General features: G+C 44.9%; 1 protein-coding gene across 3 annotated transcripts in view; it reads left to right on the top strand.

Moving 5' to 3' along the window:
* The window catches only part of syt14a (synaptotagmin XIVa), a 271,602-nt gene that overhangs the window by 244,691 nt on the left and 8,193 nt on the right, over nucleotides 1-18,718 (top strand). For all 3 annotated transcript variants that reach the window (XM_038812298.1, XM_038812288.1, XM_038812279.1), the window contains one exon: nucleotides 12,909-13,098. In XM_038812298.1, coding sequence (XP_038668226.1) covers nucleotides 12,909-13,098 — 190 coding nt within the window. The remainder of the gene's footprint in view (nucleotides 1-12,908; nucleotides 13,099-18,718) is intronic.

Raw genomic sequence — 18,718 nt, 5'->3', positions numbered from 1 at the left:
ATAAATTGACCCAGAGTTTCGGTTCCGTCTGCTGACTGCCTTCCAAATATACATTCAGGCTCTGTGCCTGCTTGTTGCTTTGCATTGTCCATATTTCCCTATAGGCTCTGAGAGTGTCCATTCTATATACTGAAAGTGGCCATCCCAGATGGCTATAGAAGTCTTACAATGTCAGGTTAAAGTCCAACTGGTTTGTTTTGAATCACTAGTTTTCGGAGCGCAGCATAAGACTTCTTACAGTGCCCACCCCAGTCCAATGCCAGCATCTCCACAGGAGGAAGGAGCTGTGCTCCGAAAGTTAGTGATTCGAAACAAACCTGTTGGATTTTAACCTGGTGTTGTAAGACTTCTTACTGTACTAGAAGTTAGATAGTGAGACCGTGGAACAACTGGTAGCACATTTCAGTTGTTATGGCATACCTGACATTTTGATGAACAATAATGACCCTCAGTTGGCAGATGAAGAATTCAGGTGCTTCATAAATAATTGAGAAATTCAATACTACACATCATCTCCACACTAGCCCCAGTCAAATGGAAATGCTGGACCCAATATTCCCAAAAGGGAACAAAGTCCCCGAGCAAGCATGTTTAGCCGTGTGGTTCCCAGCTCTCACACTGCCGAGAAACACATGGTTATTCAACGCTACTCGCTTTGAATAAGGGGCCTAAACGGGGAACGCACGGCCAAGGCTGCACATAGCCCTGTTTTATTTACAATGGAGAGCTCTTCTCGCTGGAACACCCCGTTGTAACGAGGGATTATCTCTGAGGCCCTGAAAAGAATCCCTGACCACCCCCCCCCCCCCCCCAGCCCGAACGCAAGATGGGAGCCCGCCGCACCCCCAAAAATTCCCCCAATACCTACGCTGGGCAACCCCAGCCTAATCGCGTGCGTGTGCAAAAGAAATGGCAGCCTGGCAGTGCCAACCTGGAAATGGTCCGGCCAGCTGGCAGTGCCACCTGAGCACCTTGGCAGTACCAGGCTGGCACCCGGATGGCACTGCCAGGATACTCATGTGGCATCAGCAGTGCCAGGGCACCACCCTGCCCAAAGGGCATGCAGATGGGGGCCTCTGATCCCCTTAGATTGTGTAATAAATTGGTGGATCAGAAAACATCCAACTACACACCACACAGAAGTCACACAAAACAGTCATTTGAATAAAATGTGTCAGTGCTGGTAACATAATACTTTCTGTGGTCTGAACAGGAGTTTTCAAAGAATGGAGCTGGTGCATATTTGCATGGCGCTGTGTTGGGCCTCTTTATGTCCTGGCTTTGGAACATTACAGATGACCACCGAAGATTATCTGCTACCTGAAAATGAGACTGGACGGGAAGTTTATTCACCTTCCCATCACCTTGATTTATTCCACCCGACCACAAATCTGGTTCAAGCAGGATGGAATATCTCAATGGGGCATTGGCCGTCCCGATGTAATGGATGATTTTAACCCCAACACCAACAATTTTAACGTGACCACTGGCAATGGTAGCAACTCTCCCACCTGCTCCTTTCCAACGAGCAACAGTCGCATCCTAAAATACATTACTGCCGCTCTCTCCTGTACCATTTCTGTAATCGGAATGATTGGCAATCCTACTTTGCTGAGAATTATCATAAGATACATGTGCTTCCCACTGTAGCCTATTCTCTCATTTCTTACCTAAACTTCAAATTACATTCCCTGCCTTCAGCTCTCCTATACAAGCAATCACGTCATAAGATACACGTGCTTCTCTCTGTAGCCTGCATTCCCTGCCTTCAGCTCTCCTATACAAGTAATCACCTCATCGACCTCACTCCTGTTCTATTCTCTCATTTCTTACCTAAAATTCAAATTACATTCTCTGTTCTTTGTTCTCTTTCATTCTGGTCTTTGCCGTTCACAATTGTTGCCACCCTGACAATCCACTTCACTATCCAACTCCACCAATCTTAGTGTTATCCACAAACTTACTACATTTTTTCCTCCAAATCATTTTTTTATACTACAAACAACAGAGGATCCAGCACCACCGCTAGTCACAGCTCTCCATTCAGAAAAACCCTTGATACCTTCCACTGATACCTTCTGTCTTCTATGGCCGAGCCAGTTCTGTATCCATCTCGCCAGATCATCTCTGATCCTGTGTGACTTCACCTTTTCTACCAGCCTGTCATGTCAAAGGCTTTACTGAAGTCCATGTAGACAGTATCCACTGCCCTTTCTTCATCAATCATCTTCGTCACTTCCTCAAAAAACTCAATCAAGTTAGTGAGACACAACCTCCCCTTCACAAAGCCATGCTATTTACCGTTAATAAGTCCATTTGTTTCCAAATGTGAGTAAATCCTGTCCCTCAGAATCTTTTTCCAATAATTACCCCACCACTGACATAAGGCTCACCAGCCTACAGTTTCCTACATTATGCCTTCTACCCTTCTTAAAGAAAGGACCAACATTCATTATTCTTCAGTCCTCTGGGACCTCACCTGTCGCCAATGTGGATACAAAGATTTCTGTCATGGCTCCAGCAATTTCCTCCATTGCCTTCAGTATTCTGGGGTATATCCATCAGGCCCTGGGGACTTATCCACCTTAATGCCTTTTAAGACGCACAACTCCTTTTTGATATCTACATGACCCAGAATATCTACAGACCCTTTTCCTTTCGGCTGCACGTCCAAGCTGTAATCCACAGTTTCCCATGCAGGTTGAGCACAAGCCAGTCCCTTTAAGATATCATGCGTGTGCTGTCATGCAATAAAATTAAAAGCCTTTTGCTTAAATAAAATGACCTGCACACTACAAAAGAAAATACAGGATATTTTGGTTGCATCCCTGGAGTTTAGAAGACAAGGGGATCATTTGATCAAGATTTTCAAGATATTAATAACAGATGATGTAGATGGAAAGAAAGAATTTCAATTGGTTGGGGAATCTAAGACACGGGGACTTTGTGTAAAAATTACAGCCAGACCTTTCAAGAGTGCAAATAGAAAGCACTTGTACATTCAAAGACTGGGAGATGTTTGGAACTTCTGTTGCCAACATTACGTGATGCAGACCATTTGTTAATTTTAAATCTAAGATTGATAAATTTCTATGAACTAAATGTATTAAGCGATATTGGGCAGCGGCAACGTATGGGGCTGAAGGATACACTCCGCTGGCAGTAGTTTGTAGATGGGAGGCATGTAAAATCCAGCAGGTATCCAGTCTGACCCATACCTGCCTGCCCTTTCCCTACCACAATTTTATCAGCAGTGGGTTTGCTTGTGCCAATTTTCCTGCATGTGTTGGTGGCAGGCTTGAGGAGCCTTCCTAAATATGCCCCTGGGCCCATTGGAGAGTGTCACCCCCGAACCCATGATATTACCCCAAAGGTTCCCCCACCCCAGCCATGGCGCCTATCAAACCCCAGCCCCTCTGGTAGGACCTGCAAGCTTGGTACCCAGAGACCCCTGACAGAAGCTGGATCCAGTGCAGCTTGTCTCCTTAAACCTCGGGTATAGTACAGGCAGTGTGCATCACTCTTGGTACACTGCCAAACTGGAGTGTTCCCAATCTCTGATTTGCCGGCTCTTGAGCATAGTTTCTCTGGCAACTAAGTAAGTAGCTGCAGGCATCATAGACACATCAAGCTTCTCCTCATCCTACTTACTTTCTCTTCCTCTTCCAAAAATGCAGAGCGGTCCTCATCTTCCACTTGCTGAAGTGCCTGTCCGTTCTGCAGCATGATTTGTGCAACGCCACAGAGGGCTACCATTTTAGATATTCTTACTGATCTGAAGGGCACTCTCATATCTGTCCGGGCAACTGAATCATAACTTCAACAACCTTATGGCTTTTTCAATAGATGACCTTGTGCTCATATGGTTCTGGTTGTATATTTCCTCTGCACCAGTGATAAACTCCTCACTTTTGATGTTCACATGCCAACTGAACATTGATGGAGTAGAATCCCTTCTGATTGACAAAGACTTGGTTGATTTGAAAGTGCCTTGATTGCCACATGCGTGCAGTTCATTGATTCCTTGTACATGTGAGAAGCAAATTACAGTAAATGTGAGACCTGTCTGGTTCTTACTAACCTCATCAAGTAGTAAATTAGATGTATATGGCTACCCTGGAAAGCATGGCATCAGTCACCTTAGCAGACTGTGAAATTATGCAGATATAACCAGCAGATCTCTGGAAGGCACTGGAGGCAATAACCTTTGGCAATGCATGTCTATACCTGGTCCATGGGGAAGAATGCCTTGTTCCAGGAGATAGCAGATGTCATCAATGCCTACTGTGAAAGCCTGAGTCTCCTAAGGCACTATTGCTCGATTATGTCGAGGAAATAGATCCTCTGCCTGTATACACCATTTAGGGGTGTCGCCTCTTTTGAATTAGAGCTCTGTGCCCATTCTTCCACCCTGTGGACAGATGACTCAGGAGAAGCTGCTGGTGTTTGTACTGCTGCCCTTGTTTCTCATCATAGGTCCAAGGCACATAAGGTGCTTCAAGGTGGACAGCAAGAAAGTGCAGATCAAGGAGAATAAAGTCCAAGATAGCAGAAATGACTTCCAAAGGTTTTTAAACCACATGTAAAAGCAGTGACAGCAGACTGGGCTAAATCTTGTGAGAAAAGTCCTTCCATCTAGTCATGGAACCAGCTGAGCAGTTTCAATCTTTAAAGGCTTTCCAGCTTGTCACTTTCACAGAATGATCCATTCCTGCTGTGCTCTTGCCTTGTTGACCGTGGTAATTTCACACAGCTCAGGAAATCCATGTTCTGGTTATTAAAGTCAGAACTAATTGACTCATAGTATATTTAAATGACAGACCCAACAGGCCGTATGGGAGAATCGCCTTTCGCGCCATTTTTTCCCACGGCGCCGGTCCGACGCTGGCAGGCGATTCTCCGAGGAGCAGAGAATCGGCACCATCTGCGCCGGCGTGTTTGGCACGGCCCCGGTCGCGGGCCGCTGTCCTCAGTCGGGCCGCTGATTCTCTGGCCTTCATGGCCCGAGCAGCCATGCGGAAAAACCAGGGTCCCGCCGGCGCTATTCACACCTGGTCACTGCCAGCGAGAACTCTGCGTGTAGGGTTAGGGGCGGCCTGTGGGGCGGGGAAAAGCGCTCCTTCACCGGGTTGGGGGGGGGGGGGGGCTCTGATGTGGTCTGGCCCGCGATCGGGGCCCAGCGATTGGCGGGCCGGCCTCTCCAGCCCCGGCCCTATTTTATTTCACGGCCGGCCCCTGAACCCCCATGCCATGTTGGATCGGGGCCGGCGTGCTGAGGAAGTCCCCCGTGCATTTGCAGGTTGGCGCAACCCAACTGCACATGCGCGGGTTGGCGCGGCCCAACTGCGCATGCGCAGGTTGGCGCGGCGCCCATTTGGCACCGGGAAGGGAGGCTGGAGCAGCGTGAATCGCTCCAGCACCGTGCTGGCCCCCTGTGGGGGCCAGAATCGGTAGTGCCCGCACCCGTTTTGCACCGTCATGAAACGCGACGGCGTTCACAACGGCACGAACACTCTGTCTCCATTTCGGAGAATCGCGCCCAACACCTCTCCAATTGTTTCCCGTATGCCTCCAAGGTTATCTGGTAAAAACTGGTGAACTGGATTATGTTAGGTTTCCAACAGGCATGCATTTTTTAGAGATTGAACCACTCCTCCCCCAACCTTATCCATCCTCTTTCCAGGTAAAATACTGCCAAGTATTCCAGCAAAATGTGGAAATGAAAGTGTTTGCAAATAACTGTGCATTTCTATATAAAACACTCTAATTTAAACAAATTCTGATTAACCACATCACTTGAAGGTGATTGTAGATTCAATATTATGGGCAGCATGGTAGCACAGTAGTTAGCATTGTTGCTTGACGGCGCCAGGATCCCAAGTTCGATTCCGGCTTGGGTCATTGTGCTGAGTCTGCGTGTTCTCCCCGTGTCTGCGAGGGTTTCCTTCTGGTGCTCCGGTTCCTCCCACAAATCCTGAAAGACGTGCTCTTAGGTGAATTGGACATTCGGAATTCTCCCTCAGTGTACCAGAACGGGTGCCGGAATGTAGCGACTAGAGGCTTCTCATACAAACTTCATTGCAGTTAATGTAAGCTGACTTGTGACAATACAGATTATTATTATTACACACAACTCATTGCAGGACCTTGTGTTGAGCTACAAGAAAACAGTTCAATGCTGAACGTGGTAAAATGGGTTATGTGAATAAGTGTATTAATATATTAAAATATATTTGGAAATCAACTTAATGCCATAAATTTGCAACTGACATGAGCTGATCCCATTTCTATGAATAGTTCTCAATTTTTAATAGTATAATTTTGAAGAGAGATTTACAAAGTGTAGAATATACTGATAGTGCTAAATTATGCACCAGCAGGGATATTGGCCCAGATACAAAACTGATTCAGAAGGAAGTTTGAAGGAAGTGGGCTTAATTTCTCTGGCAAAATAAAATTTTCCTGTGCAGGCTGGTTCCAAAATTACATTGGCATGAAAATCCATGGTTTATTTCCAAAGGCCTCTAATTGAAAGGAGAATAATACCTTGTTTACTATACCAAACAAATTTGAATTCATATGTAAATTTGGATTATCTAACTTTAATTTCTACAGTAAACCTGGAGAATGCCTCATGTTTCTGGCACAGCTCAAGGTTCGAGATTTAGTCCAGTTCAATGAGATTTGGAGGAAGTCGTTATTGTGACTTCATACCCAAACCTTGAAGCAAGTGTTCCAATTCTCAATGCAGCGATTCTTTTCGTACCTATTGCTACCAGTTGAAGAAAACTGATATCTATGATTCCCTTGGCAATGATGATCACAAATGAAGGATATTCTCTCTTTTCTGTACCTATTTCTGGCATCTCCATTATTGGGGCAGGAGGGAGCATCCATCTAAGCTCCTTTCCATTAGTATTTGTGTCCTGTACTTTTCTCCCCATTATTGTTTCTTGTCTCTGTTTGCGTCCTCTGATGTTTTTCTGTCTCATTTCTCATTTACTTCTGTTTCTACCTCTATCCTGTTCTCTTTCTTACCACATTTGTCCGTCTGTGTTACGATTCTCTCTCTTTCCGTAGTCTTCTACTTAACTCTCTTTTTTCTACTTTTTTCTGTGTTCTTTTTGGAACTATCACTAGCAAAAGTACTGAAGGCTTGCACTCCAGAACTTGCCACATCCCTCGCCAAGCTGTTTCAGTACAGCTCCAACAGTGGCACCTACCCGGCAATGTGGAAAAGTGCCCAAATAGGCTAATTGAGGTACAGATGAAGGTGAATTTTAAAGGAGGACAGAGAAAGTAATTAACTCAATCTAAAACTTCAAAAATTCTTCACTACAAATTAGGAATTATTTTCTTTTTAAAACAAATCGGACTTAACAAATAGATTGGGTTGAAAATGTGCTATTCCAAATTATGGAAAGTCTGGTATCTGAAACATGCAACTTATATAGATGGCAAAAAGAGATCTCAATGCTAGGAAGTTGTTTTAAAACACACATTTTAAATGAATGAACAAGAACACCACCTGCACCTGGCAGGAATATTTGTGTGAACCCAGCAGGAGTGAAATTCCACTTTTGTGGAGAACGAAATACAAGGTATCAGATTGGCCACTCATACATTCCTTTTGACTTTAATTTCCATTGACTTCAATGAAAGGGAAAAACTGACACTGTATATGACAGGAAGTTTGTCCATTATTGTCTATTTTGCACCCTTGCTGAAGTTGAATTTTACGTTCAGCACTACTCAAAAACCATACAATATATTTTAGAAAAGAGCAGACGGCACAGCATACACTGGTGTGTGCTTGAATAATTGATCTAATGTTTAGGAAAAGATGCGAATAGATGTTAATTTCTATCTGGATAAAATAACTGTGCCCTTGACACATTGCTTTACCAAATGTCTAGCCAATAGCTTCACCTGCTACCTCCTGATGTTCTCATGTGTTCTCTGTGAGATTAATATCTTGATATGAATGGGAATGAACTTGAAATAATTCATGGTTTTGCGAACGTCACAGGTTTTTCTTTCCTGCCATCTGAAGAGTGAGCGGGAAACATATCCTGGCCGATACTGCCTGCTCCACAGTCATTTACTGCTCCAACAAGTATAAATTGGTTGGCGGCAGGACTTCTGCCCCTCACTCATTTTGCACCTCAGAGAGCTGCTGGCCAATCAGATTGGCCAATAGCTGCAATGGACAGGACTGGGACTACAAGCCGTCCCCAGAGCCTAGTGTGGGGGTCTCAGGGTGGGGAGGGTAGGTGAGACCTGGAGAGTCAGACAAAGGGGGTTTGGGAGTCGGCCGGTCCCACCTGCGTAAATTACAACAGGCACTTACCGGCGGGTCTTGGCTTTGCGGGTGGCCTCCGGGGTCCACGAGGGAGCGCGGGGGGATCTGGCCCCGGGAGGTGCCCCCACGGTGGCCTGGCCCCTGATCGGAGCCCACTGATTCGTGGGCGGGCATGTGCCGTCGGGGCACTCTATTCCTCCACGTCGGCCGCTGTAACGATGGCCGACGCGGAGATGAACCACCATGCGTATGCACTAGGTTGACGCCAGCACACGCTGGGGCTCCCGTGCATGCGCCAACTCGCGCCGGCCGGCAATAGCCGGCATGGCGCCAAGCCGACCGGCGCGGCGCAAACCACTCCGGTGCTGGCCGAGCCCCTGAAGGTGCAGAGGATTCCACACCTTCGGGGTGGCCTGACGCCGGAGTGGTTCATGCCACTCCTTCGCGCCGGAGTTGCCCGCCCTGCCGGTTTGCGGAGAATCCCGCCCGGGGTCTAACCTGGGACCTCGACATTGAGGTAACAGTGCTAACCACTGCCTCACCGTGCTGCCCTTGCACTGTTGCTTCACAGCACCAGAGTCCCAGGTTCGATTCCGGGCTTGGGACACTCTCTGTGCGGAGTCTGCACGTTCTCCCCGTGTCTGCGTAGGTGCTCAGGTTTCCTCCCACAAGTCCCGGAAATCGTGCTGTTCGGTGAATTGGACATTCTGAATTCTCCCTCTGTGTACCCGAACAGGCGCCGGAGTGTGGCGACTCTGGGATTTTCACAGTAACTTCATTGCAGTGTTAATGTAAGCCTACTTGTGACAATAATAAAGATTATTCTTATTATTATTCTAAGTTTCTGTAAGAAATCCCACCTATTCATTCCCTTTTTCTCATTGGGACAGACACTTTGCCATTTTTTGGTTCAGGTTCCACCCATTGTACTTCTGTTACCTGGTTAAGGAAACACCCTATGGTTATTGAAGGCAAAGTTAACTCTTCTCCCCCTTTTGATGTTGAGATGGATATTGCAGGAACGCATTGACTACACTGATGAAATATTGATTGTTAGTCCCCAGCTATAAATAAGTGCTCCTGTACAGCGACTGTTGCCATGATATATATCTATTACCTAACACTGATACTAAAAACAATTATAATAATAATCTTTATTGATTTATATGAAGCAACAGTGCTAACCACTGCTTTTGCTTAAATTGCTTTTCTCCCCATGAGAATCACGCCACGCTCTTGCCTCCCTCCCCCTGATTTGCTCACCTCAGGAAAACTTAATCACTCCATATGAACGCTTCCCCAGCAATGCCCAGAACTTATTCGAAATCCATGAGAGGGGATGTCAGCACCAAAGCCAGCATTGCATTTCACGGAGGTAGATGACCAGACACCTGGATGGTGTTCAGCAGAGGCGGGAGGTCCTGTACTCGCAATCCGGATGACGGCCCACCCAGCAAGGTTTCCATCCCCGCCTGGAAGGCAATAACTGCCTTGGTGAGTGTCAGCACTCTCCAGAAGAGGATGGAGCAGCAGTACAGGAAGAAGATAAATACCTTCTTTGCACAACCAGGGTGGTTCTGCCACCTCCAATCTCTCACTGCACCCCATGCCTACTCCTCGTACCTTCAAGGTGATCGCTCAGCCAACCGCCTCGCAGGTTGACGGCAGGTGACAGTACCTCCCCCCTTCTCTCTCTCTCTCTCTCTTTCTCTCGCTCTCTCTCTCTCACCCCCCCCCCCACCCCCCACCCCCACCCCTCCCAAATCCCAATGTTAATGCTCAGGCCTGTCATTGCAGCCAGTCTTCTCCAAAGATGAGGATGTCATGGCTTGACAAAGTGTAGATAGCCTGTTCTACCCCGGAGGTGAGTTAGAGAACACACCAGGACCCCTGACCTTAAAGGGGGCTGTAACAGACGAGCGCTCATCCTGTGTCTTAAACCCCATGATAATTCCTTTCTTTGGCAGGAATGGAATCCCTTACGGTTCGTAAATGGCGGGGCATGATGCCTTGGAGACCTCTGGGCCTGGTATTATGGCTCTCCTGGTCCCAGTCCAAGTATTTGTACATGTGGGCCCTTCCATAAAGGGCATCTGTCGCCTCCTAAGTATATTCTTGTGCGGCTGACTGCAAGATGCCTTACAGGTGGTACCCTGAAACGAGCTGTTCACCTAGAGTTCAGAGCAGCAGTGACTTTAAAGGCCATGGGCAGTGGGTGTCCTCCCATTCAATGAGGTGCCAGCTCTTGCAGGACATGGTAAAGGTTGTCCACCGTCCCCTAGGACAGGCACAGTCTTCTCCAGCATTTGGCTCCAACATCTGTAAATAGGAAGAGTGGCATCAGAAGACCCTTGGCCAACGCAGTCTCCAACACGGCTATTTCCTCTGTGGTCTTGCTCTCTGTAAAGTTGAGGGCCTAGGCTCCCCCTCCTCAGCAAAGTGCTGGTCCTGGCCAAGTGCAGCGGCATGTCCTTGCTGCTTCACTACCACAATCAGTAAAAATGCTGACTTGACAGGCTCCATGATTCTCCAGAATCATACACTGAAAAGAGAAGAAAAACAATCTGAGCGGTGAGGATTTCTAAGAAGGGCCTGTCCCTCAGCCCCCTTGATGATTGCCTCCACTCAGCTTCACACCCTCCCCCCTCTCTCACACTGATATGTGCCCATTCCTGTCTCTCCCAGGTCCACCAGAATCATACGCCTGGACACTCAAGAGTCTCATCGGCACATTTATCATGGCCATTCTCCAACCCCTCCGCCCATTACTTGCATTAGGCTATTGAGTGCATGCATGGGACCCACATCTGCATCCTCAAGGGGCACCTTTAAAGAAGTCCCCCGTCATGACATGTGACGGGGTGAGTGATAATAACGTTTACCTCGAAGCTTTGCTTTGGGGGTTACATCACGGTATCCTGTGATATAAACTCTTGATTGAGCATTGGGGTTTAATGCTTGGGGCTCACATCAGTCGCAGTTCTCTTTAGCTCTGTGTCTTTCATTGGTACTATTGAGTTTCCAGTGAAGGGTGAAATTATATTCTAATCAATTGAATGCTTCTGGTAACAGATGAGACACAGCTGATTAGAATAAAGCCTGCAATGAGCATGACAAGCACACATCTAGAGGTTACCCTTATTTTACTATTTCACAGCCCAAACACTTATTCCAGAGAGATGAACCTCCTAGACAAGTGCAATAGATATTTAATATTGCTCAATCCCTTGGTACTTAGAGTGCTGCCTGAGTGTGGGGTTCTACGCACAGTTCAGTTGTGTTTCCCCAAGTGAGAGGGTGTTTGTTACTCATGATGCAAGCCATTCCTGATGCACCCACTCTGCCCTTGTAGCCTGGCGTCTCATGGGATCCCCATCCAGTTGCCTCACAGTTGTAAAAAGCAAATTACTGCGGATGCTGGAATCTGAAACCAAAGAGAAAATGCTGGAAAATCTCAGCGAGTCTGGCACCATCTGTAGAGAGAGAAAAGAGCTACCATTTCGAGTCCAGGTGACCCTTTGTCAAAGTTCGCTGTTCTTCACAGTTGTCCCCAGTGCTGACCCTTAATATTCACCTCCTGCAATCCACTTTGCAGCTCCCAGTTAGAATGGGCACTCCCTCAGCTGTGATTTGGCTACATGCCCAGCAAGGAGGACACAGGAAGCAATGCCAGTTTCCAGACCCCTTTTAAAGCGGGGGGGCACCTAAAATGAATGGAAAGCAAGGCCTGCTAGAGGACCCTCCCCCCGAGAATGAGTGACTGACCCTCAGCCCCAAGCTGAGTTTAACTATGTCCACCACGTTCTCAACCGATGCACACTGAGCAGTGAAGAGCCTGGGGAATCATAGCGGCCTGAGCGCTTACTTCTGATATCCCCCTCAAACGTAGGGGCCAGTTTTGCAATTTTGTACACTTGTAAATTGAGCTGTGAATATTCCATGAGGGGTGAAGGCCCGGAGAGAGTTTCGCTAATTATATTAAAATGAGGTTCCGGGGCTCGTGTGGTGTGATTCACACCACTCTACTGGTGAATGGGGGGAGAGCGGGGTATAGATTCCAAAAGCCAATCACGCCGGAGAGAATTACGTTTTTCGACTCTCTCCGGATTCTGAGCCCATGCCAATGGGGGCTCAAAATCACCCCTACTGCATCTGTATGAGATGTCTTGAAAAATATACTTGTGTGATTGCTCTTTAATGCTAGTTTCACTGCATTGATAAAACCTGCTGAATCTTGTGCTTTTTTGAAGGAAAATAATAATTAAAGATGATCAGAGAAAAGCAGGCATAAGGATTTTGAAGAATCTTTTTGCCAAAATTCCTCTTGCTTCAGAGTGTAACTTTTTTTTATGAATTGAAGATCTATGAAAGAAACATAAAAACATGTAATTACTAAAGATTTAAAATCAAAACAGAAAATTGTGCAAATACATTAATTTCAGTCAACAGGTCATGAGAAAGATAGTGTGAGGTCTTATAAAATCATATTGTTTAAATGGAAAGTGGCTTTCTGGTTATTTAGTTGTAAGGTGAAGACATAAATGTTTCAGGGCATTTGTTTGGTACATATACCTTAAATAGTAATATTTTCCTATCTTGTTCCTAGGGCTGTGACTCCCAGATGAGCATGTCTGAGATGTCCTGCAGTGAAAGCACTTCTTCCTGCCAATCTCTGGCACATGGCTCAACACCAGAAATCCTAGTTGGTCTGCTGTATAATGCCACCACTGGCAGACTGTCAGTTGAAGTCATAAAAGGAAGCCACTTCAAAAACTTGGCAGTGAACAGACCACCTAGTGAGTACAAGGCTTGTCTAGAATCCAGAAATGATGAATGACTCTTGTGTGGACTGAAAATATATATAACATTTAATTTTTAAAAACTCATTGAAATAATGAAGGCACTCAGTTGATCACCAAATCAAGATATTTCTCCTCTGTTAATTAGAAAGAAACATATATGTTCATTGGAACTATAGGAAAATCTTGACTGTTTCATCTTCAGTGATGCCAATTTAGTAAAGTATATTTAGTCCCAACTCTTATTTCAGTTGGAAGACTATCATTAGTGCTTAAAAGCTATATAGATCTATGCATCGATAAAATATTAATCAGCATTATCCTCATGATTGCTTTTAATTATATGCGTTAAATAGTTATTACTTCCATATTTTACTAGTGTCAGATCCTGCACACCACCTTGTAGTAAAAGCGAGTAACCACTTCATCATTTATTGAAAATTTCATATTACAGCATAATATTATGTGACTCGATTCTAACTAATAAGTAGTTTAAATTCCTTTTGCTTCTCAATAGTCAGATCCATAAACATACATTTCAGCCTATTTATTGAATTACATTTGATTCATATAAATGTGTCTGGCCTAGAATGGATGCATTAATTGCTTTGGTTTAAAATTATCCTCTTTTGCTTCTAACATTTAAGTTTACGATGTAGATTGATGAGATAAAATATCCCCGCTCTATGGAACCTGTTCATAATATTAAAAGTTTTCTCAATATCGCTAACAAGTAAATGTTAATCACTGACACAACAGTCCATAAGAGATGACTGGTGTGAGAAGTGGAAGCATTTAGATTAGTGCAGTGATGGATGGTCCTATGAAATTGGAATGAAGATACAGTACTGGGAAGAATAGAAAGAAATGTAATATGTAGCTGATTGTCCTGTACCTGACCTACTTGTTGTAACACTGGATGCCCAGAGCAGAAAATGTTTCAATCCACAGTAAATTTTATTTCCATATTGAATTCAGCCAATAAATTAGAATGCTAAATATACTGCTACAATTGTACATACATGCAAATCTTCTTTAGATTACTGCCTAATTTGAAATTTAAATTACACGTTATGCCTGCAAAGGCCTTACTGCTATATTCATTTTTAGACTAACCAAGAAAAAAAACATAGGGCTGGATTTTCAAGGCCAGGATCTAATTCCTGGATTCTTGGCCCCGTTCCTAGGATTTCTAATTTTTACCAGGGCTTTTTAAGGGTGTGGGGTATCCTGCTGGCTCCTCATGACTCCCATCTCCCCCCCCCCCCCCCCCCCCCCAACACACACACACACACACACACACGCACTGGGCGAGATGTAAAGGCTGCCGTGTGACAGGCCGTGACCCACGGCAGCCTTCACGCCCACTTCCGGGGCCGATTCTCTCCCCCGGGCGGGGCTAGGGGCGAGATTCTCCGCAAATGCGGAGAATCGTAAAGGCTGCTGTGGGACATGCCGTGACCCACGGCAGCCTTCACGCCCACTTCCGGGGCCTATTCTCCCCCCGGGCAGGGCTAGGAGCGCGGCCCCGTGCGTCACGGCGGCGCGGCCTTGACGACAGTCGTCAAGGCTGCACGTCAAGCGTCATGCCGGCTGACACGTTCGATGACGTCGGCCGCGCATGCGCAGTTGGCGTCTTTTCCTTCAGCCACCCCGCAAGACGTGGCGGCTTGATCTTGCGGGGCGGCAGAGGGAAAAGAGTGCGTCCGTTACGAACGCACGGCCCGCGATTGGTGGGCACCGATCGCGGGCCCATGCCCCCCTTGGCACGGCCGTGGTACTGCCGTGCCAATTGGGCCCCCAGATGCCCCATCTGGCGCCCGTTTCACGACAGCAGCGAGCAGTTGTGTTTGCTGCCATGTTGAAACGGGCGTGAAGGCCCGGCCGCTCGGCCCATCGGACTCGGAGAATCGCAGCTCGCCGTAAAAAACGGTGAGCAGCGATTCGTGGCGTGGGTCGGGCGTGGGGGGGGAGAATAGCGGGAGGCGTGAAAAATGACGGGAGGCCCTCCCGCTATTCTCCCACCTGGCGTGGGGGGCGGAGAATCGCGCCCACTAAGTTTTGACATTCCCATGCCTATTCCCACCATTTACCAATTAACCCTATAGTGACAATAGGATATATATAAAAAGTTTTTAAAATACAGTCAGCCATTAAAAACTTCCTACTTTCATAAAAAAAATCAACTTTTTACTCCAGCCAAATAAAAATGTCAATCATCCAGATCCTTTAAAGTATCAATAGCAGAACCTGCAAGCACCTGTGTAAGTAAACATTGTAGGCTGGGATTTTATTTCGCCCCTGTGAGAATGACAACACCAGTGGAAAATCTTACGAGATTTATACTGCCAGGGGCAGATTTGATCTCCTGACATTGATGGATGTCTGGATAATTAATTAAATTGCAAGAAAGGGAGTTTTAAGCAAGATTTCTGTTTGCTAAAAACAGGTTGGCCAACATCACTGGCCTCCAAATGCACCAATTCAGAAGCAGTTTTGTATTTACATAAACAAGAATCTCTGCAAAATCCCATTTTTTAATTATCCCCGCCCCTCGTTGGTAAAGTAATGAGGTTCTCACACAGAAAGATCGGGACCCTCATTTCCATAAATTATCTTTGAATTAAAGAGCTTCCCCGCCGTATGTTCCCCCACGTGAACTCCCCTCGCTGGCTTGACGTCATGCCAGCGAGGTTTACAACTGTTTGTGCAAAACGTGAACCAGGTGAAAGGGACCCACCAGGGGCACACATGTAAGTATAGCATTACCTTGGCACTACCTCTTGGCATTTACCTGACACTACCCCTCTGTGCCAGGAGGCAGTGACAGGGGCTCCTCTGGGGAGCTTCAATGGGGGAAAGGGTTCCCCTTAATTGTGGGGTAGAGATTATTTTTTTTATCGCAGATCGGGGCACCCTCCGTTCACCAGTGTGTTGGCATCAGAGATGCCAGCACCATTTTCTTCACTCTAACTGCTGCATTGTCTAGTGAGAAAAGCCAGCAGGGGAGCTGCACACCGGTTCTCTCGCCAGAGCCAGTACTGAGAGAAAAAAATCAGAACATTTTGCCTGTACGGGTGATAGCATTGATCAGAAAGCCAGCACTGTCAACACAGCAATGTTTTACTTCATTATACATTCTTGGCTGAGAGCCAAGACATCCATTGGACTGTTGATACACCTGACCGCCCCGCCCCCCTCCCCCATGGAAAACATTGCTTTACATGGGCCATAGGGGTTAGTTGGGTGCATAATGTGGCAAGGGAAGCATGAGAGACCATAGCAGCAGTTGGTTGGTTGCATAGTTTGACATGGAAGAGCTGAACTATTTCCTGGATCAGCTGGCCCAACTGCAGTCCATCCCCCACCCCCTTAATGAAAATCATTCCCTCTCTGGCATTTTCTCCTGAGGCGAGAGGGTCAATAAAGGACCTTTCCTAACTCCTCCTACCCATTTTGAGGATGAAAATCCAGCTAACAATATTCAGGTCTGTACAATATCTTATTTACAGGCTAGAAATCACTACTGGTGATACTTTATTAAATGGATAATAAATAGCTCCATCTAAACAGTGAACAGTAGACTGTCACACAATTACATTAGGAATTAATCCGCTGTCAAGGCCTACAGTGATTTCTAGCCTCATGTAACAGCCAGACATAATAGAACTTATTCATGCTGGTGTCGTTATCTGTTGTTCCACTTGCAATAAAATAGAAATTTATGAGCAAATTAAATAAACTAAAATTAAAGACAAATGTGGGAAAAATATAATTTATGGCCCAACTTACTCTTCTTCCTCTTGCATACCCATCACTTTTCTCCAGTCAGTACACTTGCCCCCGGGCAAATATGTTTTGCCTTAAACTTGTGTCATTTGAGTCCTTTCCTACCAACATTAAATCAGTCTGGGAAAATATAAATTAAAGTTTTGTGTATATTAACTTTATATTTTTCTTTCAAGTCACATTCTGTTGCAGAATGACTAAAACTAAAGTAGGTTTAAGCAATATTACATAATTGCGTAAATCCTCAGGCATTAATTGTTTTTAGGACCAACCTGCAAACACTTTTTGGGTCCTTCATATGCTTCACAATCCTAAATTTAAAAAATACTTTTAAACGTATATAATCAAAAAGTATTGCCAGCATTTGTAAATGAGGTGTAAAACATATTATAAAGTAATAACCTCCAAACATAATCACTTTTTTAATTGTTCAGTAACTTCACATTAAACAGAAGCAAGTCGTAATTCTTATTTCTTCTGCAGATACTTTTCATGAACTCAAAAAACTCCGGCATTTGCCATGATGATACCTCCTCATTCTGCCTTATGTATATTCAGTCAATTATTTTACAGTTATTTTACCAAGACTACATGGGGCTTTGCAGATAGGTAATTGCTCTGGTGAACTATATTGTAACCAATAAAAATGGCAGGTGCCCAGAATGATGAAGTGCATAGTTGCCCAGTCCTTGGAAAATTAGACATAGAATCCTGCACCCACACCCGGCAGGAGGAAGTTAAAGTCCATTGTAATTGGCAACACAATTATGGCTAAAAGCCCTGCTCACAATTTTATTGCTAGGTTAATCAAACCACCAAAGTTCCATATGAATGAAGCATTGACCGCATAATGTGCCTGAGAAGGACCATTGTTGCTGGCATGGCATTTGAGCTGTACCATTAAATCCATTGACTTTTTACTGGCTTTGGCTCGGATTCTGAAAAAAATGGTTTCCAAATCTACAAAATTAACATTTTTTGCATATAATTGGATCTTTCTGTAATAATTCTGGAAATAACTTCACAGGTCTTTTTTTTAAAGAATATTGGTACATCAGCAAATGTTTTGAAAATGTTTGCCTTTCACAGTAAACATTGACTTCACGTGTAATACTGGCACTCAAGGTAAAACCACAGGAAGTTCGTAAAACTAAAGTTGTATGCATTAGACTGTAGGTAATTAAACTTCCACTGCTTTAACATGGTAACAGTTTTCTCACTAAATATGCCACTATTGTCAATAAAGCAGTTAACTTTAAAATTTGACCATCATGATTCATTCCTGCAACATTTTCCTCAGTTTTCTCTCTGAAGTAACATCTTTTTAAAACCTATTTTATTGGATTGATTGTGTAACTCTCTATAACAGTGTTTACTACATGACCAGAAATTTAAAAAAAACATTAAAACATTTTCCCACTGCCTGACCCATCAAAGTTTGCAATTGTTGCACAATTACTTTGTGTGAAAACAAACTGCACTTGACAAGAATCTTAATTTTGAAAACGTATGTATCTTGAAAGGACTTGTTAACTTACTTCAAGTGACATTTGAAGGTCCATCCTATACATTCACAGATAAGCTAATGTTTTAGTTTGATAATTATTGTAATGCAATTCACAAACTTGGTTGACTTTATGACAAAAACGATTCTGTTTCTGACATAGTGGTCAATAAAATGGGCAATGAAATGTCACTATGCAGTACATGGGAAACAAGTACCTTTGACTTTCTCATTTATGAAGAGGGAAGGGATAATAATTTACTGATGTTGCTAAGTAATTAGATTTCTAAGAAATTGTAAGTATACATTTTTGTAGCAAGATAA

Source organism: Scyliorhinus canicula, chromosome 1 (genome assembly GCF_902713615.1).
Source record: "Scyliorhinus canicula chromosome 1, sScyCan1.1, whole genome shotgun sequence".
NCBI lineage: Eukaryota > Metazoa > Chordata > Chondrichthyes > Carcharhiniformes > Scyliorhinidae > Scyliorhinus > Scyliorhinus canicula.
The sequence above is the reverse complement of the archived record's forward strand: the minus strand, read 5'-3'. Positions and strand labels throughout refer to the sequence as shown.